The sequence below is a fragment of the Molossus molossus genome, unplaced genomic scaffold, assembly GCF_014108415.1.
Source record: "Molossus molossus isolate mMolMol1 unplaced genomic scaffold, mMolMol1.p scaffold_m16_p_1, whole genome shotgun sequence".
Classification (NCBI taxonomy): Eukaryota; Metazoa; Chordata; class Mammalia; order Chiroptera; family Molossidae; genus Molossus; species Molossus molossus.
The window spans coordinates 243221263-243247395 of record NW_023425344.1 but is presented as its reverse complement, the minus strand read 5'-3'; the positions used below and the strand labels follow the sequence as shown (position 1 = coordinate 243247395).

The 26133-nt window shown below is 40.0% G+C and overlaps 1 protein-coding gene across 9 annotated transcripts in view; it reads right to left on the bottom strand.

The window, feature by feature from the left end:
* Window positions 1–21153, bottom strand: part of PPP4R3A (protein phosphatase 4 regulatory subunit 3A) — a 48350-nt gene extending 27197 nt beyond the window's left edge. For 2 of the 9 annotated variants that reach the window (XM_036259018.1, XM_036259026.1), the window contains exons 1-3: window positions 20205–20393; window positions 6512–6567; window positions 1853–1951 (exon numbers count right to left, since the gene is read on the bottom strand). In XM_036259018.1, coding sequence (XP_036114911.1) covers window positions 1853–1951; window positions 6512–6567; window positions 20205–20346 — 297 coding nt within the window. In that variant the 5' untranslated portion in view covers window positions 20347–20393. Of the gene's footprint in view, window positions 1–1852; window positions 1952–6511; window positions 6568–9503; window positions 9547–10718; window positions 10733–11032; window positions 11078–16473; window positions 16558–20204 lie in introns of those variants that run through there. The other 7 variants (XM_036259062.1, XM_036259007.1, XM_036258999.1 and 4 more) reach the window with 7 other exon arrangements.
* Window positions 21154–26133: the final 4980 nt, after the last annotated feature.

The window sequence follows — 26133 nt, the reverse complement described above, 5'->3', positions numbered from 1 at the left end:
AGGATATTTTTGCATTTATCTTCAGACAGAGCAGGAGGGAGAGGGAGGAAGAGAGAGAGAGAAATATCAATGCAAGAGAGAGAGAGACATCGAGTTGTTTCCACCCACACGACCCCAACCGGGGTGGGGAACAAACTGCAACCGAGGTACGCGCCACTAGCAGGAACCGAACACAGGACTCTTTGGTCTGCGTGCTGATGCTCTAACCGCTGAGTCAAACGGGCCAGAGCTCACCACTTTTTTTTTGTAAATGAAATTTTACATGAAGAGGACCACTCCCATTTATTTATGTGTTGTCTATGGCTATTTTTACACTAAAACAGCAGAGTTGAATAGCTGTTAAACTGTGTGGCCCACAAAGTCTAAAATACTTAGTTCTTGCCATTTACAGAGAAAATCTGACCTAGAGATCTTATTAAAGCCATGATTGTGCTGCTGTTCTGAGGATTAAACCTTGACAACCACCAAGTTAAAGAATCTGCTGAGCCCTGGAAGGTTTTGCTCAGTGGTTAAGAGCATTGGCCCATGGACAAAAGGGTCTCGAATTCAATTCCCAGTCAAGGGTGCGTAACTGGGTTGCAGGTTTGATCCCTGGTCCCAATCAAGGTGTGTGCGGAAGGCAACCAATTGATGCTATACCTCTCGATGTCTCTCTCTCCCCCTTTCCCTTCCACTCTCTCTAAAAATCATGGGGGGAAAATATCCTTGGGCAAGGATTATAAAAAAAAATCTGATGAAGATTATTCTCCAGCTGAAACAAATGTGGAGATAGAGAAATTGTCCTTAAGATGCAATTGTCATGAGACCATAACAAGAGCCAATGGCTTAGGCCTATTGGAGCACATAAAATGCATTCACAAAAGATTATGGAGATTACAGACTGAGGTACTAGAGTCACTATGAAAGTCCAGAATCAACTAGAACATGCAAGATGAGGTTGAAGAAATAGTCAAGAGCCACAGAAGTTACTGAACAGAGTAATATGATCAGACTACTCTAGCTATGGCATGGATTTGAAAAGACCAGTCAGGATGAAAGCAATAAACCAGGCAAAATGTTGGTGATTTAGTAAACTGTGATAGTGAAAATGAAGATACGTGAAAAATTGGATTTAAGATTTATAATTGAGAGACTGAATGAATATAAGAGGTGAAGGAAGGATAAACATAACGCTTAAGTTTCTGGTTTTAGCAAATGGACAGCATTTATTGAGATGAGGGAGATAGGAGAATGAACAGATCTAAAAGTGAGGTTATGTTTGGTTTTGGACTATTAAACCTGAGAGGCAAGTAAGCATTAATGGAGGAGCTCCCAAAGGCAGATGGGATAGAAAACTCTGGCACACAGCCTTGGCCAGGTAGCTCAGTTGGTTAGTGTCATCCCGATACACCAGGGTTGTGGGTTTGATCCCTGGTCAGGGTACATACAAGAATCAATCAATGAGTGAATAAGTGAAACAACAAATCAATATTTCTACCCCCCCCCCTCAAATAAGTAAAATAATTAAAAAGAAAACTCTGGCATACAGCAAAGGTCTGGGCTGGATAGTTTGGTGCCAAGAAATAGAACATTTCTATAAATCAAGCTTTTCACAGAAATCAGTGAATATAAAAGGTCTACATGAAACACTTGTGTACAGGGGTAGGCAAAAGCAGGTTTACAGCTGTAACACAAACACATTAATTAAATAACAATACAAGAATAAACTGTGTTTTGCATATTCACAACTATAAGCCTACTTTTGTCAACGCCTATATTTATTTTAAATCTTGGGCATTAGCTGAAAGCAGAGCAAAAAACAAACAAAAAACCCCCACAAAATACTTAGAATATGTTGGCTTTTTAAAATTACCTGACATATTTTCTCCCAAATTTCATCACATCCAGCTTTTTCTTGAAAGCTAAGGGCCAAATCATAATTTTCAGCTTCCGACCAGACAATCAAAGTATCCTTAGAAAAAAAAAGAAGTCTGAATTATTAACATACATTACCACAAACTACTTCAAAATATAAGGCAAATGAATAAAAGCAAGAAATAATTGAGAACAGTACTCATTTTTACTTTTTGCAACATTGGATATTGGTAATTACCTATGCCTTTTTACACTTCACTTTAATCTATAAAATGAAAATTGTTTTCCTTAAGAAGTTTAATCAATATATGAAAAGCACAACAAAATGAACATACAATATAAATGTACTAAAACATACAAAGTAAACGTATCAATCCTAAGCCTGCACATTAAGTTACGTTTCATGCCCAAAGAGAAAAGTCTGAGCATTTAATAACCAGGGCATATTAGAAGGATGGGATTGATAAATCTAGCTCCTCCTATTGTCAACATCAAGCGTTCTTTACCAGGGGCTCATGAAGCCCTTGAAAATATTGGCTAAATGTGTAGTGTATGTATTTAACTAGATAGAAATTTTTTTTTTAACTTTCACCAGTGCTGTGGTTCAAGAGCCAAGCTCCTACCACCACTTTACTCCTATTCACTTTTATTTTTTTAATGATATTAAGTTTAATAAACAGTTCAACAATTTTTATTAAAATATAATCTCAGCAAGACACTACATGTACAATACTAAGACCATTTTATATTCCCTATAGTATAAAATGTATTCTACAATATGCATGGTATAATAAAAATATTTATAGGGTCTATCTTTTCAAACTTACCAACTGTAAATAAACATATACACTGTAAATAAACATATACACTGTTTCATAGCAACCGTTTCAAAAAAAGGGCCCACGCTCATTAAGACGTCTATGAAATGCACTAGGGAGAGTTATGTTTAAAAAAAAGAAGCCTAATGCAATAGTTATCACGTAGCACTTTTTCAAGCTGGTCTAAAGAAAGGCAGCAGCAGAAGTTAGATAGAGTTAGATGGATTTGAGTACAATATAAAGAAAAAAAATAGCCCTGGCCAGTGAGCCTCAGTTGGGCACTGTCCTGTGCACCAAAAGCTTGCTGGTTCGATTCCTAGTCAGGGCACATGCCCAGGTTGTGGGCTCAATCCCTGGTAGGAGTCATGCAGAAGGCAAGTGATCGATCTTCCGCTCTCACATCAATGTTTCTGTCTTTCCCTTCCCCCTCCCCCAAATCAGTAAGAATATTTAAAAGGAAGAAAAAAACAATCCAACTGATAAGGAACTGAAAGGATCCAAGCAAAGGCTGGGTAATCATCTATCAGGGCGGTAAAAGTTCCTGTATTGAGAAAGAAACATGATTAAATAATCTTTAAAGTGCCTTAATGAATCTATATTAATACTGTGGCAGTTTCTAATACTTTTCATTATCAAAGACCTTTGATTGTACACAAATGGATCCCATGTTTAAAAATTTGCTAAACTTGCATATGAACTCTGTTCAGTCAAGTATATAACTGTTCATCATAAGACCAATATATTCTCTCACTGAACTAAAGTAATGCCAGCCAGAAGTGCATAAATAAGCATTTGATCAGGCTGTGCAGCATTACTAATACAGTGGAACCTTGGTTCTTGAACTTAATTCGTTCCGAAAGGCAGTTTAAGAAGCAATTTGTTTGAAAACTGAATCTGTTTTCCCATTAGAAATAATGTATATTGAAGTATTCAATTATTCAAATTGAATCCGTTCAAGACCCCCAAATTATTCCATTTTAACCCTTCTTATGGGTTAAATGTCTAAGCTCTATTGTTGTTCTTACAACTTTCCTTTTCACTTTGCTCTATTACTTTCTAAGGATGCACAGTGAATTACTGTACATATTTAATAATGAGCTGCAAAAAACCCACAAAAACATTCACAGCACAATTTCCTGAGCAATGCAAGGTTTAGCAGTAAACTCATACTTGTGCATTCTCTCTTTTGTCTCCTGAGTGATGTGTGACTGATCATACAGGTATCAGCATGAATGGGAATTTTTGAGTTGAGAAATGAAGTTCTATTTGACAACTGAGACATTTTTCTGTGAACAAGTGGGTCAAGAACCAAATTGCTCGAAAGACATTTGAGAACCGAGGTTTGACAGTAGTATAAATCCATAACCTTATTCAGAATTTAAAAAAAGAGCTCAAAGCCCCCTTTTCACTATCTTCAAGGTCTTCTAGAGATCACAGATTCCAGGCAGGCAATCTGTTCCACAGTGATGAGTAGCTGTGTAGGCTCAAAATAATTAACATGAACATTGTAAGATCAACATGTCAGAAGTTAGATGGGTAATCTCCCTAAGCCTCAGTTTCTTTGTCTTTAAAATGAGTATTAATATATACTATTATGAAAGACAGCAACTATTATGAAAGCACATTTGGAACAAACCTAAAACCAGTACCACCTTAGTAATAAGAGAGATTTACTATAACTGTAAGCAACTGCTCTGCTGCAATGTTTATTCTGCATCACTTGGAGGCTTAAATTAGGACACAGCTAGACATATGCTTTTAATTACCCATCTGGCAAATTTGGAAGTTATAAAAATTTTACAATTTACTATTTTGTTTTCCTTGAGGAGCCTAATTTCTTTCATCAAATCACCTTGTCTATTAATCACCCAACAACCTATAGGTTAAGACATGGATTTGCTCATTCATCCTCAAAACAAGCTCAATCTTTCCTTTTTCTTAGGATATACTATTAGGCTTCAGCTGACTGAAACCTCAAAACATGAATTTTATATATTTGAGTATAAAACATCAAAGTCAAATACTCTAGTCTCCAACCATTCTAATCAAACCTAAAAGTTTTCTTAAGAACACTAAATGCAACAAAAACCATTAAACTATCAGGAAAATATTTCATATTGTACCGATGTTTTTAGACAAATAAATCACCATTAAGTAAATTTAGGAGTTAATATCAGCTTTCCAACGTACTCTCTGCGTGTCTTTAAGCAAGTCACAATCTTGAGGCATTACCTAATGTGCAAATGAAGGCAATACTGATTTCCTTCTAGCAGTATTTTAGTGTTGATGATGAAACAAAGCACTTTATAATTTATAAAAATGAGATATGCATGTATTTATAAAGCAATATATACATAAGTGTTGGTAACATTCTTTTTCTTTTTTTTTTATCCTCACCCGAGGCCATTTTTCCATTTTTTGTACAGATAGAGTGGGAGGGAGAGAGAGGAAGAGAGGAAGAGAGGAAGAGAGAGAGAGAGGAAGAGAGAGAGAGAGAGAGAGAGAGAGAGAGAGAGAGAGAGAAACATCGATATGAAAGGGACACATCGAGTGGCTGCCACCCGCACGACCAACCAGGGCCGGGGACAAACTGCAACCGAGGTACATGCCCTTAGCGGGAACCGAACCCGGGTCTCTCCGGACCGCAGGCCAACGCTCTAACCGCTGAGCCCAACTGGCCAGGGCGGTAACATTCTTTAAATTATTTTATCTCTGTACCTTCAGGGCAATGAGGAAACTGATACTTTCACTGGCTTTGTAGAATAATGTGTGTGTTTTGAAAAGATACTATTTGATGATAGTGTTAGTAGGTACTAAGTCAGGGAAAGATTTACTTTCAGATTTCTCTTATGTATCAGAAAGATACAAAAAATGTACTCAAATTGAAAGCTGCCTTAAAACCTATAACTTCATTATATAAGGTCCTCTTCAGGTTATATAAGAAACCCGATTCTTGCCCTGGTTGGATAGCTCAGTTGGTTAGAGCATTTTCCCAATATGCCAAAGTTTCAGGTTCAGTCCCTGGTCAGGGTACATACAAGAATCAACCAATGAACGCATTAACTAAGTGGAACAACAAATTGCTCGCTCTCTCTCAAAACAATAAATAAAAATTAAAAAAAAAAAAAAAAAGCAGATCATTTTCTACACTGAGTTGCTGTAGAGAGAGACAAATATTCCTTTTGCACTGGCATCTATAACAGCAAAAGAAGGAGCTTCTACTATTTACTTACGTTACTGGTTAATAATTACATCAGTCACCACTTTTTAAAAAAAAACTTTAGGTAGTAACAAGAAAGCAATTCTTTTAGTTTGAACTTTTAAGAATTAAGGCTCGTCCTGGCCGGTCTGGCTCAGTGGTTACAGCGTCGGCCTGCGAACCAATGAGTCGCGGGTTCAATTCCAGTCAAGGGCTCATACCTTGGTTGCGGTTCATCCCTGGCCCTGGCTGGGGTCATGCAGGAGGCAACCAGTCGATGTGTCCCGCTCACATTGATGTTTCTCTCTCTCTCTCCCTCCCTCCCACTCTATCTGAAGATAAACAGAAAAATATCCTCGGGTGAGAATTTAAAAAATAGTAATAAAATAAGAAGGCTCAGCTGCTGGACTATCTGGAACATAAACATAGCTTAACACAAATGAAGTTTTCCTTATTATTATTTAAAATGATTGCTTTATATACTGGCAAGATTGGTAGAAATTGTATTTTAGAATTGAACTAGCAAACTATGTTGGAATCTTTTTAATTTTTCATTTTAAGGAATCAGAGGATAAATTTTCATTTAATCACCAAAATGAAAGGATAATAGGCGAAATAAAATACATCTTCAAATTTTTACCTGTTGTTTCTGGTATGCAGTGTTAGGATTTATTTTGGATTCTAAAAGTAGAGAGCCTAGGAAACAAGAAGAAAAAGATATTTCATTACATAACTAGAAAATAGCAAAGCTATATATTCCTTACATGCACACACATTTTCTTTTTTTCTGAACATTTGATGTACATTCAGTTTCAGCTAAGGACATTTCTTAATACAGAAATTACCACACTTAACCACTTACAAATAATCAATATATTTCTTATTATAAGCTAATTTGCACATTTCTGGTCTCCCTACCCCCACTGACAGTATCATAAGACTCATAATATTTAGAAAATAACTACTGCTTTGTGAACAAAGAGCAAATTTTAAGACTAAATTTACAACTCTTTCCTCATCAACCAGTTCTAGTTTAATCCCCAATGCACTAATCCAAAGACAGGTTCTGGCCCAAAATGCTTGAGAAGCAGCAGGTTTCTCTGCACCTGTCTTGCACTCAAAGCTTTCATTTCTTTTCATATAATACTTAACAGCTGCTTTACTCACTCCAAATAATGGCTAAGACAGTTGAGAAAATGGTGTTCTTAACATTTCCAGGTTTAATTAGCTTGCTTTTTATGTTAAAATTTGTTTACTAATTTTATGACACTGTCCCATATTAGTGATTTACTAAGTGCTAATAACAGTGCTAAGTGTTATATAGTAAAACACCAGCATTTACCAATTTGTGATGACTTAATTGGCAAACATACACATGAACAGCTTTTCACTTCACTTAAATCCTCCTCATGTCTAGCATAGTAAACCACTTAACCCAAAATCTGTCTCTTTTCCTTTCTGTACTTAAGGTAACTAAACAGTCTCCATAATTTTCCTACCTGTATCCCCTATACCCCATTTCTTTAGGCTTTTTCCTTTTTACTAATTTTAGCTGAGGTTCAGATAAATATTCTCATATTCTAGAGGAATTCTGTTTAATCTTCTTCCTCTTATTCTTATTTTTACCAGAAAAATAAACATACATTTTCCAGTGCCCCTTCAATTTTACTTATGCACAATTGTTGGATTTTTATTTTGGTAATTTTAAAGAAATGTCATAGTGATACATTTATAACAAGAAAAAGCAGCAAGTGAATGAACTCCATGTCTCTTAAAAGTATTAAAAGTCTCCAACTGTCTTTGTAAATATTCTTTCATTGTTTTAACTACTAGAACAAAAATTTTACTCTATTATTTCCTAATGAAATCACAGAGTATGTTAGGTACATTATGAATCAAACTTACTTTTTAAAGATGAATTGTGGCATAGAATTACTCAAAACATGATTTTTATGAGAAAATACACCCTCCCAAAAAACTACTTTAAAATATAGTGAACAAAACAACTGGATTACTTTATAAAATTTCAGAAGATGGAAGAGGTCTAGTTGTCATAGCACCAACTGAGAAAGTAATGCCTCTTTACTTAGAAATCATATATCCGATAAGGGACTGGTATCCAGAACTTTTTTTTTTAACTTATTCTTTTAATTTTTTTTCCTTATTGATTTTAGAGAGAGAGGAAAGGAGAGGGGGAGAGAGAGAGAGAAACATTGATGAGAGAGAACATCGACTGGCTGCCTCCTGCATGCCCCTCACTGGGGATCGGGCCCACATACTGGGCATGTGTCCTGAATGGGAATCGAACCGGTGACCTCCTGGTGCATGGGTCGACGCTCAACCACTGAGGCACACTGGCTGGACTGGTATCCAGAAAGAACTCTTATAACTCAGTAATAAAAAGATGATCCAATTTAAAATGGGCGATGGATCTGGACATCTCTCCAAAGAAGATATACAAATACACAATAAACATGAAAAGATGCTTAACCTTATTAGTGATTAGGGAAATGCATTTTAAAATCACACACCAGCCCTGGCCGGTTTTGCTCAGCAGTTAGAGTGTCAGCCTGCGGTCCAGAGACCCAGTTTGGTTCCCGCTAAGGGCGCCTACCTTGGTTGCAGTTTGTCCCGGGCCCTGGTTGGGTCGTATGGGAGGCAGCCACTCGATGGGTCCCTTTCATGTTGATGCCTGCCTGTCTGTCTATCTGTCCCTCCCTCCCTCCCTCCCTCCCTCCCTCCCTCCCTCCCTCCCTCCCTCCCACTCTGTCTGAACAAAAAATAGAAAAATGTCCTCAGTTGAGGATAAAAAAATAATTTAAAAAATTAAAAATAAATAAATAAAATCACACACCAGCTAGGATGCCTGTACTCAAAGACAGACAATTACAAGTGTTGACAACCATGTGGAGAAATTGGAACCCTCACACATTTTCCTTATGGGTACAAAAAAGGCATCCACTTTGGAAAAGTTTGTCAGTTCCTCAAAAGTTAGTTACCAACAATTCTACTCCAAAAGAAATGAAAACCTATGTCCACACAAATACAGTAGTGAGCAAAAGTAGGTTTACAGTTGTGAGTAGGCAAAACAAAGTTTATTTTTTATTTTTTAAAAATAATTTTTCTTGCCCTGGCTGGTTTGGTTCAGCAGTTAGAGCGTCAGCCTGCGGTCCAGAGAGACTCGGGTTCGGTTCCCGCTAAGGGCGTGTATCCTGGTTGCAGTTTGTCCCCAGCCCTGGTTGGGTTGTGCGGGTGGCAGCCACTCAATGTGTACTTTTCACATTGATGTTTCTCTCTCTCTCTCCCTCCCACTCTATCTGAACAAAAAATGGAAAAATGTCCTCAGTGAGGATAAAAAAAAATTTTTTTTCTTTATTGATTTTAGAGAGGAAGGGAGAGAAAGAGAGCTAGAAACATTGATGAGAGAGAACATCGATTAGCCACCTCCTGCATGCCCCCCACCGAGAATCAAGCCCACAACCTGGGCATGTGCCCTGAGTGGGAATCGAACTGGCAACCTCTCGGTGCATGAGTCAATGCTCAACCACTGAGCCACACCAGCCAAGCAAAACAAAGTTTCTTCTTGCATTATTTATTAATCACTGTATTTCACAAACAACATGTAAACCTACCTTTGCCCACCCTTGTACATGTACACATATGTTCATGGCAGTATTATTCATAATAGCCAAAAATGGAAACAATCCAAATGCCCGAAGACTGATGGACTAGTCAGCTATACAAAGAAATGCAGTTCTGATACATGTTATAATATCAATGAACCTTGAAAACATTATGAAAGAAGCCAGTCACAAAAGACCACATATTATATGCTGCATTTATATGAAATGTTCAGAATATGCAAATATAAGAATATGTAGATTAGGTGTTGTTTAGGGCTGGCAGGAAGAGGGAGCGAATGAGTAGTGATTGCTAATAAATACATGATTTCTTTCACAGAGGACAAAAGTAGATTGTGATGATGGTTGCATAACCCTAAGAATATACTAAAAAACACTGAATTACACGCTTTGAATAGGTAGAATTATATGGCATGTGAATGTTTTGAAAAAATAAGTGTAAATACTCATATAATGGAATATCTTCATATAGCAACATTAAAGAATGAACCAAACATGTGAATGCAACAATACATATGAATCTTACAAACATGAGTGCCAGAAGCCTCTGATGAAAAGATATACCATATAATTCCATTTATATAAAGTTCAAAAAGAGGCAAAAATTAACATATGGCATTAGAAGTAAGGTTGTGGTTTTATGGTGTTAGTAAGTGGGGGGTAGGGGAGGAGGAGGAAAGATAATGACTGAGAAGGGCCATGAACAGGCTTCCAGAGTGCTAGTTATGTTTCTTCATCTGTGTGCTGGTTATTCTGTAAAAATTAGTGTACCTTTTTTTTTTTAATTCTCACCCGAGGACATTTTTTTTCCATTTTTTTGTTCAGATAGTGTGTGTGTGTGAGAAAGAGAGAGAGAGAGAGAGAGAGAGAGAGAGAGAGAGAGAGAGAAACATTGACATGAAATGGACACATCGAGTGGTTGCCATCCGCATGACCCATCCAGGGCCAGGGACAAACTGCAACCGAGGTCCACGCCCTTAGCGGGAACCGAACCCAGACTCTCTGGACCGCAGGCTGACGCTCTTAACTGCTGAGCCAAACTGGCCAGGGCTTGTGTACCTTTTTGATATGTATATCAAAAACACACATATATATATGTTTCAAAAAGATTTTTCCCCCCTTAAGTTTAAGAGAAGGGGTAAACAACACATGGCACAGGGGGTTGGAGTTATCATTTCAAGTTGTGCTTTCTAGAAAAATCCTCACCTGAATTGGAGCTGCTAAAAAACAAAACAAAAAAATGACAATTATTTTTTAAGTATCAGTCCCTTTTCCATTTGCTTCAAAAGTCTCTCTCAGCAGTGTTATAGGGTCAGGGTAATTACAAAGGAAAAATCACAAGCTGAAAGTTTGAAGTGTTCCCTCCCAAAGCTCAGGCTAAAACAAGAATAAGCATATACTAGAAGCTTCTGGTGTTGGCAAGTTTATTCTTTTTGGGGGCCATTCAAGGTGTTAGAGGGAAGTATCTTTCCTGAAACCCATTTCAGCCATATCCCATGCTTTGGAGTCTAAGATACCACCTTAGGAAGTCCAGCTCTGGTCTCCAAATTCCCTAAGAGATCAGTAGAAGCTGTAGAGAACAGAAAATGGCAAACAGCTTTTTAGTTTGGAGGCTAAGTAAGATAATGAAAAGATACATTTCTAGTCCATCTACTAGGTTCCTCACCTCTATCTTCTAATTTCTATTAGATCAAGTTATGGGCACCTCTCCAATCAAATGAAAAAGATCCAGCTGATTGTTAATAGGCATCAACACAATCCTTCCCCCTAACAAGTTTATTTGTATCAGTTGCTGCAGCTGCAGTACTGGGAACAATAATTTCATTCTAATAATATATGAGTATGGATGCAGATGTACAGTTCAGCTATAGGTGGGAGGCACTTATTAGAGCAGAGACAAATGGGAGAACTGTGGAAGGGATCCCTAGTAGACCTTAAGCAACAATGAGGTAGAAAAGGGTATCATTGAGAGGTACACATGCTTTTGATAACGAGTAGGTCCCATATAACTTTTTTTATCCTCACCCGAGGACATTTTTCCAGTTTTGTTCATAGAGTGGGAGAAAGCAACATCGACGTAAAAGGGACACATTGAGTGGCTGCCTCCCGCACAACCCCAACTGGGGCGAGGACAAACTGCAACCAAGGTACACGCCCATAGCGGAAACTGAACCCAGCTCTCTCTAGACCGCGGCCGACACACTAGCCGCTGAGCCAAACCAGCCAGGGCAGGTTCCGTATATCTTAATAATAACTGAAGCATATACATGAAACAGCTCTCCACCCCAACTTATTTGAGAAAAATATTCATCCTCTCCAATGAAACAGATGCCTTCATCCCCCAAGAGGAATTCACTCTCACCTTCCCAGTGCAACCTCCTCCTCACATCATCTGAGAAAGACATGGTCACACAGACCAGAGAAAAACAAACCTACACAGCAAACTCCAATGTCAAGACTTGAGAAAGGCCTTCCCAATTCCAACCTGAATACTTGGGAAAGAAATATGGAGACACAAAGTCCCTGGCCAGTTGCTCAGTGGTTAGAGCATCGGCCCACAGACCAGAGTCCTGGGTTTGGTTCCCCCTAAGGGCACGTGCATCGGTTGTGGTTTGTCCTCGACCCCGGTTGGGGTCGAGTGGGTGACAACCAGTCGATGTTTCTCTCTCTCTCATTTCCTCCCTCTCCCTCAAGATAAATGCAAAAATGTCCTTAGGTGAGGAGTAAAAAAAAAAAAAAAAAGAAGAAATATGGAGACAAAGAAAAATCAAAAGAGTGCTCAAGCTAAAGGGAATGTAACAATACATATAATTAAACTTGTCACTGAAGACTATCATTCAGACCACTAGCAAAATCAACCGTCCTCAGGTGAACTCAAGAATGCTCCTGCAAAGCAAATGCTTGTCAGAGTCCATTCCAAAAAGTTCAGATAGGTCTCCAAGTCACTATTTGCACACGTACTTCTCCAAAAAGTAAAAAGAGGGTCCTTAATTCTTATTTACTACTGCCAAGACGGAAAACCAACAGAAACTTTTTGAAAGGTAATTTATCTTCATCTACAAAGTTTTTCAAATTGTACTACTCTTTAGTCCTTTCTTCTAGGAAATTATCTTAAATCCTCACACAGATGCCAAGTATATTAATAAAGATGCCATTGGCAGTGTTTGTAATGGTAAAAAGCTAGAAACAATCTCCATGCCAGCTGTTCTCAAAGTGTGGGGAATTCCTGGGGGCTGGAAAATCAAAACTGTATTTATATTACTAAAAGGTGATTTGCATTTTTCACGCTTAGTTTTCTCAGTATCTATACTGTGGTATTGTAATAGGCTGAATACACATGAGAATCCTCCTTTTAAACAATTAAACCAAACATTAAAAGAGATTTGTAAAAATGTAAAATAATGACACACTTCTCATTGAATTTCTTGTTTTAGAAAAGATTTTAAAGTCTTAGTTTTAATTTCTAATATGGTAACTATCAATAGATACAACCCACATAAACAAAAGCTTTTGCGAATCCTCAATTTTAAGAGTATAAAGGTATCCTGAGGAAAAAAGTTTGAGAAATGCCACCAGTGTACTGTGTGAATTAAACACACAGTGGAATACTATTCTACTTTTAGATGAGCTAGATCTGTGTATCCTGACACAAACATGCCTCAAACATGCTGACAAAAAGGAGGTCTGTACACTTAGGAAATGGGGGAACAATGGTAGAGGAGGGGAAATGTCACTCAGAATATCACCAAGACAACAGGAGGTAGGAGCAGTCATACACTGATAACAGGAACAAGGGAAAATAAAACAAATAGTACAATTTGAGAATAATTAGGTCATTAAAAATGTTCCCTCCCTGCTTCATGATACCCTGGTTCCTCCTGTAAAATGAAATGTGAGAGCTTTTCTTTTTTCTGGTATCCTGTTGCCAACCTCCAACACACCCCGTCAAAACAAACACCTCCCAGGAGTGGGATGAATGTAGTTGGTAGCACACACTAAATTATCATTCCAGCCCTATTCAGTTTGGCTCAGGGGTTAGAGCGTTGCCTGTGGACCAAAGAGTCTCTCTCAGGTTTGATTCCCAGTCAAGGGCATGCACCTGGGTTGAAGGTTTGATCCCTGGCCCCAGTGGAGTCGTATGGGAGGCAACCGATCAATGTGTTTCTCTCTCATCAATGTTTCTCCCTCTCACTCTATCTAAAAAAAAGCAACAGAAAAATATCCTTGGGTTGAGGATTAACCAAAAAGAAAAAACAAAAAACCCAGAAAAACAAAAACAAAATAAATGATCATTTCAAAGAGTTTAAATCAGCCTAGATCAAGTCAACAGACAGCTTGTTTCATTCGTAGTCTAACAAACATATTCATACACTTACACAAATATTTTTAAATAAAAAGATTTTACATTACACAAAAAAATCTAGATTTCTGGCTGGGTGCAAGAAAAGACCACAAAACTATCCAATCAAATAAGCAATATACCCTGGCAGTGTGGTTCCATTGGTTGGACCATCACCCTGTATACCAAGAGGCTGTGGGCTCATACAGGAGGCATCCAATGGGTGTTTCTCTCTTTCTCTCTCTTTAAAATCAATAAAAACATAACCTTGGGTGAGGATTTTTTAAAAATTCAATACACCAAGATTTATAGTTAGAAAAAATACCTCATAGGATTGCCGTATTAACTGTATATTTATATTAAAGTGACTATCCCAGTATCTAGTATACAATTAGCACTCAATGCATGTTTTTTAGGGCATGAACAGAATATCATTTCACTGTCATCACTGCACTGTTGAATAATGGAAAAATTAGTATTGATAATGATAATCCAGAAACACATTACAAACAAAAGGTTAACCAACACAGGTTTATTATACTGTGTAAGAAAAACATTCTAGAATATATTTAGGAAACACATGAAAATTGTTGAGTTTTAATCTTTAGTACACAATTTTATTTAGCTGAAAAATTTATTTATTTAGAAGATATTATTTCCTTTCACTGGAGAACTGAGATATTATAGTCTCTATAACTTCTGGGTTCTATTTTCCCTATCAACCAACAACCAACCAACCAGTCAGATTATATATGGAAATATTTGGTTTAGGTTTGGATAAACACCTAAGGATTTCAGAATGAACAGCTCCAGCCTGGTCACTCCTGAGTAAACAGTTTAAACTCTAGGCTTCTCCAGTATATTTTTCTTATGAATGAATGCTCAAAGCTAAGGTCAGGGGCTTAGGTACTATCCTTCATTAGTAGAAAAAAAATGCCATCAAAAATGAGTTAATGGAAGTCTAAAATCTCATCTGGATAGAAGATTAGTGTATGCTTTATACCTATGGCAGGTCTGTGTTCCAAGTCCCTCTCTCCTGATTTTGTGGTCCACAGATTACACTTGGCATTTAAAAACTGAAATGAACCCTGGCTGGTATGGCTCAGCAGTCGTCGTCCGCGGACCAGAGTCCCGGGTTCAATTCCGACCAAGGGCACGTACCTCGGTTGCAGCTTGTCCCTGGCCCCGGTTGGGTTTGTGCTGAAGGCAACCAATAGATGTGTCTCCTCACATTGATGTTTCTCTCTCTCCCCCTCCCTCTCTCCCTCCAGCTCTATCTGAAGATTAATGTAAAAAAAAAAAAAATCCTCAGATGAGGATTAAAAATAAATTTAAAAAATAAAAAGAACTGAAATGAAAGTTTAGAGGAAAAACATGGTAGCATTACATTAAAAGGTCCCACACCTTTGTCAAGTCTTCACTACAATCTGGCCTCATCAACTATATCCAATGTAATTGATGGCCCTCAAATAGATGACAAATAAGAGTTTGGTTACCCTAAGCCAATCAATTTTCTACAAAGTAGGTCTACGCAAGAAAAAAATGTTTAAACCAACTTTTCAAATGAAGTATCTCTCCCAGTACTGACTGACATTAAGCTCTTCTTGGCAGCTAAATCTGGAATGCTTCCTGTATGCAAGATTCTATACTACTCACTGATTTATAATAGAAAAAAATGTTGATGCTTTCTTTCTCTGTTGATTTCTCTCACCACAGCAGCCAAAACAAAACAGACTTTCCCACCCCAAAGTGTTCTGGCCTTCTTTTCTAACTGTAGTAGAGGTAGAGGCAACCAAGTTTTTTCTACCAAGAGGCAGAAAGGACTCCAGTTTTTACCATTAGCTAGCTAGCAGTGCTATCTTGGCCAAAACATTTCCCCATGTCTCATTTTCTTCATGCCTCATTATAACAGTAAGAATTTAACCTTTTTAACTCTGAAATAATCAAGTCAGATAATAGATAAAACTATTCTGAAATACAAAAAATGCTTTATAAAACTTAAGGTAAAGGATTCCGAAGATTTTGTCATAGGGATGTTCAGAATCAGACACCGGTAGGCTAATAAACGGCTCTTATTTGAACTTTAAAAAAACAAAAAACTTAAGATAAAACCAAATATAAGAACATTAGCATTGATACTTGACAAGTAATCCAGAATAAAGAGCATGGATATGATTTCACATTCAAAGACATCAGTGTGTAGAGAAATTCCAATTTCTTTACTTTATCAATTCTAAAAATTGGCAGGTGGAGGTGATAAAGAACATAATGGAGAAAAGTAGAATAATTTGAACATAAAGTGAGAGACAAGGGATGACATTATCCTCAAGTTAGCCAAGTTAACAGGTTGAAAAAAGAAAAACAATACTAAGTAATCTTTGTTGGAAGATAGAACTCTGTAGGTACATAACTACGATAAAACCCAAGAAATGAGGTAACCTATCTCATTAAAGAAAAATACATGTTCCTACAACACGTCTTGCCAATATTAACCTACTGAATAAGGATGCAATCCAGAAAATGGGCTCAATGGATTCTTGGGACATCTATCCTCTCCAAGGCAAAATGGACTACATTTCAGCCAAGCCACTCAGCTTCAGGAGAAACGAACATAATACTTACCCAGACAAATGTCACCTGTAACAGGGAGGTCATAGTACTTCCATTTAGAAACTGCATTCCTGATTTTCAGATAAGTGTTTAAGCTCCTCTAACAAGATAAATGACTCATTTTACAGAATATCAAAAATACTTTCCATTTTGCTCATCACAATAAAAAAAAATCTCAATTAGACTAAAATGGAGAATGAAGAAAGCACACTATAATGGATAAGCCAAAGTAGCAGTTAACACAAAAACTCCCATGTGTGGCTTGGAGATAAACTACAATTTTAAGTATCTTTAGGCTAAAAATTGTTTTTATTTTCTTTGCAATAAGCCTTGAGTCTAAGTATAAAGCAGCGAATGCAAGTAAACAATACAGATATTTCAGACACACTGTGAACAATTAATGATAGTAAAATAACTGGTAGGTACTAGTTTCAAGCCATAGATTAGATATCTTGCTCAAACTCGATGTGAACACTGACCTTGCTTCCTAACAAAATTGTGTTATTTAGCGTCTGTGAGCCTGTTTTCCCATCTGTAAAATGCTGCTGATAATAGGTCCTATACCAGAGGATACAAATAAAGAGTCCATGCCCTGGCTGCTGTGGCTCAGTGGCTAAAGCCTTGGCCTGTGCATGGAAAAGTCGCAGGTTCGATTCCTAGTCAAGGGCACGTACGTGGGTTGAAGGTTCAATCCACAGCTCCAAAAGGGGAGAGGTAACCAATTGATGTGTGCATTCGTGCACATGCGTGTGTGTCTCTCTCTAAAAATCAATGGAGCCAGCCAGTGTGGCTCAGGGGTTGAATACCAACCCATGCACCAAGAGGTCGCCAGTTTGATTCCGTCAGGGCACATGCCCCGGTTGTGGGCCCAATCCCCACTAGGGGGCGTGCAGGAGGCGGTCCATCTTTGTTCTCTCTCATTGCCGTTTCTGTCTCCTATCACTCTCCCTTCCTCTCTCTAAAATCAACAAAACAAACAAAAAAAGATTTTTTTTTTAAATCAATGAAAAAAAATATCCTCGGGTGAGGATTAAAAAAAAACAACAAAAAGAATAGAGTCTTTTTGGCACGTAGTAGGCACCCCCAAATTTTTTATTATTCTCATTCGCAGTTTTCCTGTTAGAAGAAACATTATTCATCAAACTAAAGATTATTTACAACAATATTTCACAACTATTTTAGAATTTTCTAAGCCCACGCTTTGGATTTAGTTTTCCTTACAATGTAAACTTAACAAGGACACATCAGTTATCATCTCTCTTTCCCTACTAGAGACAAATCAAATTTATTTTGTTTCAGCCATTCAACCTGCCTTACTGTAGGGCCCAACCCTTACAAAGGAAGGGAGGGAAGTTAGGAGCTATTTCTAAAGTGATACCAAACAAACAAGAAAAAACAGATTCCTGTATTATTACGGTAAAAGAGTATGATTCCCCATGACAGTATGACACTGAGATTTAATGCTGAAAAATACCTGAAACAGATTTGGCTGGTTTGGGTTAGTGGTTAGAGCATCGGCCCACAGACCGAAGGGTCTCAGGTTTGATTCCGGTCAAGGGCACATACTTGGGTTGCAGATTCGATTCCCTGTGGTTGGGTAGTGCAGGAGGCAGCCAATCGATGTGTCTCTCTCACACTGATGCTCTCTCCCCCTCCCTCCTTTCCACTCTAAGAAAATCAATGGAAATAATATCCTCAGTGAGGATTACCAACAACAACAACAACAAAACTTTAAACAAAAGACTTTGTATAATAAGTCCAATTAAACACATAATGTGAAGTAAGGTTTTGCCTTAAATGATGAGACCGCAGCCTGGCCAGTGTGGCTCAGTGCACTGGGTTGTCCTATGGACTGAGAGTTCCCGGTTCAATTCCCACTCAGGGCACATGCCTGGATCTCCATTAGGGGGGTGCAAGAGGCAGCGGATGGATATTTCTATTCCACATAGATATCTCTCTCTCTCTCTCACCTTGTAAAAAAACAATTATGAGACTACAGAGACTTTGATGGCAAAAGTTAATTGAACCTACAAAGTCCATGGCTTCCAACTTACTATGTAAAAAGTTTTCCAAACATCCCAAGATGTAGAGGTCAATAGTATATAAAAGTACACTAACACTTGACAGTCAAACTTGTATTTTAATAGGCCCCAGGAAAAAAAAACATACCCAATGCACTCAAAACCCTTTAAATGTCTCCAAAAGAAAAAAATTTCCCTCCAGTTTTATTTTGGGTAGCCATATTAGGCTAACCTGTGGGCAATATACTCCAAATTACTATTTTTCAATTAAAACTGAAAATCAGCCCTGGCCAGTTTGGCTCAGCAGTTAGAGCGTTGGCCTGCGGTCCGGAGAGACCCGGGTTCGGTTCCCGCTGAGGGCATGTACCTCGGTTGCAGTTTGTCCCCGGCCCTGGTTGGTCGTGCGGGTGGCAGCCACTCGATGTGTCCCTTCATGTCGATGTTTCTCTCTCTCTCTCCCTCCCACTCTATCTGTACAAAAAATGGAAAAATATCCTCGGGTGAGGATTAAAAAAATAAAAAAACCTGAAAATCAATGTTCCTATAATCTTCAATTACACAAGGAGGAGTCTTTGTTTTTCATGGAATTGAAATTCTGGGTAAGAGTCCAATAAAAATTTTTGCACTTGGAACCTATATAATTTTAACTAGCGTCACCTCGATAAATTCAGTATAAAGAAAAAAAAAGTATCTGAAGGGAATTTGTAATAATTCAGATACAGAGCCATTACAATCACAATAAACCGAAATAGTTAGCTACTGTAAAATTATAGACCAATTAATAAGACAGGTTTTCAGATTCAGGAAAAACAATTTGAAAATAGTTTTACCTGATTTGAACATTTTCTTTAAGTTAAATTCACCGTATGCCAGGGATGGAAATGGCAATCATAAGAAAGTTAAGTCTTTAAAAATGTGAAATGTTTATTTTAAAAACTTGGTCTTTGAACCATGAGGACTGTTTCCAAATATTTGAAGCATAGGCACCAGGGCAGATTCGAACGGTGTTCAAGATTATCTGCCAACTTTTCCCCACCTGTTAACTAAACCAAATAATGAATATACCGTTAAGCAATCCAAGAAGCTGGCACAGAATGATTCCAAACTTGCAAGACGTTTACGCGGTGAAACTGCACACAAAATTCTGCATTACTAATGAAAAAGAAAACTAACACTGAGGAACACAGATCTATCTCCTCACAGCTAAGAAGCACTTTTTTCTCTACCGAGTGCAGAGTTGCCAGAACCAAGAACCAGTGTTGCCCATGTGCAACAGGATCAGAAAGATGTGGCAGAAATGTTTAAAAAAAAGAAAAAGAGCGCAATGTTCCCCAAAGAGGGAAACAGCTAAGAACTTTCTTAGCTCCGAAAAAAGTTGCATGCCTGCTTTACAGATGGGTGAACTAAGGAGGCAGATCGGATTAATCAGTGCCTTTCTCAAGGTCACTGCCGCGCCAAACAACACAGTCGGGACTCGGGATCCCACGTCTCCGACCTCTGCACACTCGCCGGCGGCACAGCCCGGACGGGCCCGGCTCCCCTCGTGCCCGCCGGTGCCACCAGGCATTCGGGGAAAGAAAACCGGTCGAGCGCTGGCCCGCCCTCCCCCGAGGCGGCAGTCGCCCCTCGGCCTCCTAGTAGCAGGACCAGTGGCCCAAAGGAACGGGGGAGGTGGCCCGGGGCCGTGGGAGGCGAGGGTCCCGCCACGAAGCGCTCACTCACCGTCGCTCTCGGCCCTGACAAGCAGGGACATGCCCTTCAGCCGCTCCACGTAGCCGGACGACACATGCCCGGTGCCCCGGTCGTCCCACTGCCGGTCCTCGTTGAGCGTGTAAACCTTCACCCGCCGCCGAGTGTCGGTCATCGTGCCGCCGGGGGCCGGGGAGAGGCCCCGCCGGAGTCGTCCAGGAAGGGGCACGGGGAGAGGCGGGAGCCGAGGCGGAAGGGCGCCCGCAAGCGGAGGGCTCCCGGCTTCACTGCCGCCTCTGGGCGCCGCGGGGCCGCGCTGCCGCCCGCATGGCCCGCTCCCGGGCAGAGCTCTGGGCCCCCGCCTTTCCTCGCCTCCGGTGCCTCGGCGCTATTGTCCAGGCCCGGCCGCCCCGAGCGGGGCGCGCAGCGCTTCGCAGCCTCCCGCCCCGCCGCGGTAGGAACTCGGGGCGCCGGTCACTGCCCCACTCCCGCCGCCACCATGATGTCCGCGAAGCCGCTTCCCGCGCCGCCGCCGCCGCTGCCTCCGCCTCCTCAGGCCGCCGCCGCCATGTTTTCCTTCCTTATACCTGGCCCTGCCACCGCAGCCGGTGGCTCCGCTCCGCTCTCCTGCTTCAAACGTCCCACGCCCACCGGCGCCTGCTCCTGCTGCAGCTGCTTCCACTACGCGGGAGACTCCCAGAGCCCCCCGGAACCGAGCGCTCCCGGCTATTGGAAGTCTCTTTCCTCCGCCGCTGCCTCCGCCTCTTCCGTCTTCCTCACGGAGCCAAAGCCGCCGCCATCTTGGTTCGCCCCTCAATAGCGGCGCGCGGGGCCACCCAGGCAGCAGCTGCAGGGGCGGCCCGCTGACCCCACCATTTAAAGAGACAGGAACGAGGCCGGGAGCCTCGTTGCGTCGAAGGCCCCGGACGCGGGCGGGAGGCGGGCGCCGAGGTGGCGAGAGCACAGGGTGCGGAGGAGGGGGAACGCTGGTCGCGCCGGTGACGGCCGGGGCTCCCTCGCGCTCCCAGCACGCTCCGTCGTGCGAGCGCGGGGCGGCGTGTGCGTGCGTCGCGCCCTGTGTTCGTCATCAGCCCGCTGGGGATTCGGCAGGGGCGTGGAGCCCGCCTGCGCTCGGCATGTTTTCTCGGCCCTCGGCTCGCCTGTGTGGACTCGAGGTCGGCTCGCCGCTTTCCCGGTGGCTCGCTGGCCTGTTCGGAGCCACTTCGGCCTGGGGCTGCCCTGCGGCGCGCCGCCTGTGGGGCTGGGCTGGGAGCCTGGGTCGCGGAGTGCTGGGGGCACCGGAGCCTCTCGGACTTGAAGCGGATCTCCTTCGGGAAGAAATGGAAAACCTTCCGGGAAAGGCCACAGGTCTTGGCCCAGCGGCCAGCCGCTTGCTTTGGGAGCTGCGGTGGGGTGCTCACTGATGTGGGCGAGTCTAAAAACGGGACAATTTGCCATTTCTGGTCCTGGGGCCAAGTCCAGAAAGTGACTGGTCTGAAACCTCACCTTGCAATTCAGCTGCTACCTCCGTTTCTTTATCCTTTATCAGGAAAATCATTTCCTAGCCCTCCATGTTGCAAAGGAACTCGAGGGGCTCATGAAAACAAAATGTGATACTGTATGATGAGGACGGGTAATGCTCAAAGTACATGTTAAGCACGGCGAGTCTTCACAAGAAATAATGTTCTCAGTCTTTTCCTGCAAATAATAGACACCATTTGAGGGGCTTTTCCATTTGCAAGGCTGTCTAGATTATTGCTGTCCACCAGAAGTAAAATGCGAGACATATATGTCATTTTAGATTTTCTAGTAGACACTTTTTTAAAAAGTATGAAGAAACTGCTGACATTTATTTAAATAGTGTATTTTAGTGAATGCAGTATCTTCAAAATGTTAATTAGATATTTTACATTCCTTTTTTTTTTTTTGGTCCTAAGTTTAAAATGCAGTGTGTATTTTACCTTTAGTGTACGTTTCTATTCGGATGCTAAATTTTTACTGGAAATACCCAATTTGTATTTAGATTTCATTAAATTTACCATTGAAAAAGGTTCATATACTCAGGTTACTTAAACATACTTAAAATGTTTCCAAAATGAATCAACTATCAGTTTTTTCATTTAAAACTTAACTAAAATTAAGTAAAGTTTAAAATTCAGTTCCTCTAGCCACATTTCAAGTGTTCAGTGGCCACATGTGGCTGTGTCTATCTTTCTGGCAGATTCAGGTGTTTAATACTACCAGTAATTTCATGTCAAACTTACACGTAGTTTGAGTTTTAACCATCTGTTCAGAAGGAGGCCCTGATGACATTGCCCTGGCCGAGGGGTTTCCCAGGACATAGGAATGTCAGTTTTAAAATCAGAAGTTGGGCCCTTCCTCCCCCACCATGTCAAATACAAAGAAGTGCTTAAAAGGGCAGCCTGAGTGTTCCATCATTTACAAACAAAACTGGAAATTTATAAATTTATAAAAGACAGTAATTGTTTTTTATAAAAAAGTAAAATACAATAATTTCAAGTATGAGGACATGGCAATAATTGTGTCCACTTCCACGCAGTATGACATTGTTAAATTTACTCACTTTATTACTTATTTGATCCCCCAACCAAACCTGAAATAATTTGTGGAAAAAAAATCATACATTTTCTTATACTTCTAATGTAAATTAAATAGCATACATTATATATTAAATAAAAAGGATTTAAAATTATATGTGTGTTACAAGGAATATTAATTATGTTTAAATAAACTGTTTAATATAATCTTAAGTAACAGTTGAGTTGTATCAGTCAGGGTCCTGCCAGAGAAACAAACAGTAGGATACATTTGTATAGAGGAAGATTTTGAGGAATTGCTCACATATATTGGGGTATGGCTACGCAAGTCTGTAATACATAGGGCAGGTCAGCAGCAGGCTGGAAACTTGGGCAGGAGCTGATACCCACAGACAGAATTTCTTCCTCCCCAGAGAAACCTCAGTTTTAGTCTTCAAGCTTTACCACTGAATGGATGAGGACCACCCAGATTACTAAAGATAATCTACTTAATATCACATTTATAAAATATCCTCACAGTAACACCTAGATTACTGTTTGATTCAACAACTGGATACTATAGCCTAGCCAAATTGACACAAAATTATCACAGTAGTAAATAAAAACTTAATCACTTAATTATATGCTATGCTCAAATGGTGAAACAATTTAAGAAAATTCCTAATTGAGTTGCATAATGTGGGTTGCAAATCACAAAAGGTTGCGACACATTGTCAGCGTCAAAGGTGTGGGTGTTGTGAATCCAGGTCCTGCCACTTGGTAGCTGTTTGATATTTGCAAGTTTCTTAACCTCTCCTGCTTCAGTTTCCTCACCCATAAGATAGGAACAGTAATAACTTCTAAGGTTGTAAAGATTAAAAAAGATACTGATTCCTCCTCTGTTCTAAACATAAAGCTTGACCCCTGAACCCTTGTAGCATCACTTCCATACATAACATAAACTTATAAATATGCATTGGAGCCAATTCATTATGCAATGTTATGCAGAGTATACTTACTCTGTTACTTACCTTTATCCATTTGCATTTATCCTTTTATAGTTTTGCCTGCTTTAATCTAAAAACCCTGGAAAGAACAAGGACAAGGCTGCTGGACTGTGCACTGCCCAACTCCAGAATGCACCATCTACATAGATGACCTCCATGTTTGACTGTGAAGATGATGGTATCTGTTTGAGGGGAAGGGCATGGCACCAAAAGAGTTGAGCCCTACTTGTGGTTCAGTCACTAAATTCGGTGGCCTAGAATCAGACACTTAACCTCTTTGGGCGTCAGTTTTCTAATCCTGCTGAGATGACCTTTAAGGACCCTTCTAGCTTTCAAATTCCATAGCTATGCAGCAATGATGGTAAGGATAACACAAATCATTACATTATCTCTATAAAGGCAAGATGTCAATATGACCATACATTAGCATTTCCATGACATTAATAAACATTTTATTACATAGCACCATGTAATAAAATAGGTGGGGAAAAAAATACTCAGCAGAAAAATGTTCCAGCAACCATCCACTTTTGTTCTAAACTATTTTTATAAGTTATGTAAATATTTAATTTGGTATGTCATACCTGGGAAAAAGTTACATTTTCTCTTATCTTATCCTTAATATAATGTTATCATAAACAAACCAGAAAATGAAGGTAATTTTAGATAAAAGCTGGAGCAACAACAAACTTTTATGAGCTTAGAACTCACTACCATCCACAATTCATTTCTTTAAATATAAAAATGACCTCACAAAATACCGACTAGCACTCTTCTGTGGCAAAAACATTTACAAAGAACAAATTGAATTGAAAGGAAATTCTGTAAGTCTGTCATTCAGTTAGCATACTTGAGGATTATTTAAGATACTTGCAGGGAATGAAAATCACAGTTGGAATTACAGTGATTGGTTCTCTGTTCTTTTCTTTTTTTAATCCTCACCCGAGGACATTTTTCCATTTTTTGTTCAGGTAGAGTGGGAGGGAGAGAGAGGAACAGAGGGAGAGAGAGAGAAACATCGATGTGAAAGGAACACATCGAGTGGCTGCCACCCGCACAACCATCCAGGGCCGGGGACAAACTGCAACCGAGGTACATGCCCTTAGCGGAAACCGAATCCGGGTCTCTCAGGACCGCAGGCCGAAGCTCTACCGCTGAGCCAAACCGGCCAGGGCGGTTCTCTGTTCTTTTCATTGTGCAGATTGCTATTCAAATTTTTTTATTTAAAGAAAGAGGAAGGTACTTTGATCTTTCTCTCGGATAGCTTTTTACATGGATTCCATATGTGTTTGTCATTCCTTTCTATAAAAATTTGATAAATACAAGCTCTCCTAAAAGTACAGTTACGGTAGTGATGAGCATTCCTGCTGGAAGCCCAGTTTGTACCTCATTGATATGGATCTGTAATAAAAGGAGCAAAAGTCTGTGATGTTGATTATTTTTTATTAACTAACCAAGACCTTTATTCATGTTGAACTGTCGTAATAAATCTATAGCCTTGGCCTGGTAGTTCAGTTGGTTAGAGCATTATCCCGAAATGCCAAGTGTTGCGGGTTTGATACCCAGTCAGGGACAGATTGATCTCTCTCTCTCAAGTCAATCAATAAATAAAAATTTTTAAAAGAAATATATAACCCTAACCTTAGTCTTAAAAATATTATGTGTGTGGCCCAGTGAATAATAGTATAAGCAGGTTAAATAGCAGTCATTATTTTACTTAAATATTTGGGTAATTACTTATTTAAGTGCTTCTCCTTCACTCCAAACCAGGTAATGCCTTGCTGTTAGAATTAAGTATTTTTATTTTTTATTTTATTTATTTATTTTTTATCCTCATCCGAGGACATTTTTTCCCTTTATTTGTTCAGATAGAGTGGGAGGGAGAAAGAGAGAGACAAACATCAATGTGAAAGGGACACATCGAGTGGCTGCCACCCGCACAACCAACCAGGGCTGGGGACAAACTGCAACCCTTAGTGGGAACCGAACCCGGGTCTCTCTGGACCGCAGGCTGACGCGCTAACCGCTGAGCCAAACCAGCCAGGGCTTAAGTATTTTTAAATATGTATCTATATACAGTGATATACAGAATATCCTAGAAACTCTTCAACAAATCCCCATTTTACCTGAAGGTTATAGGCCAAAACAGCCAGCGCTTACCTTCATGATTTATTACTTGCCCCTTGAATTTTACACTCCAGGAATATTGACTGCTTCTAGTTCCCCAAACATCAGTTTTTGTTTTGTTTCTCCAAGCCTTGTGCCTCTGTCTAGGATGTCCTTTTCATCTTGTTTCCTTTAAAATCCAATGCAGGGCCCTGGCCGGTTTGGCTCAGTGGTTGGAGTGTCGGCCTGTGGACCGGAGAGTCCCGGGTTTGGTTCCCACTAAGGGCATGTACCTTGGTTACAGTCTGTCCC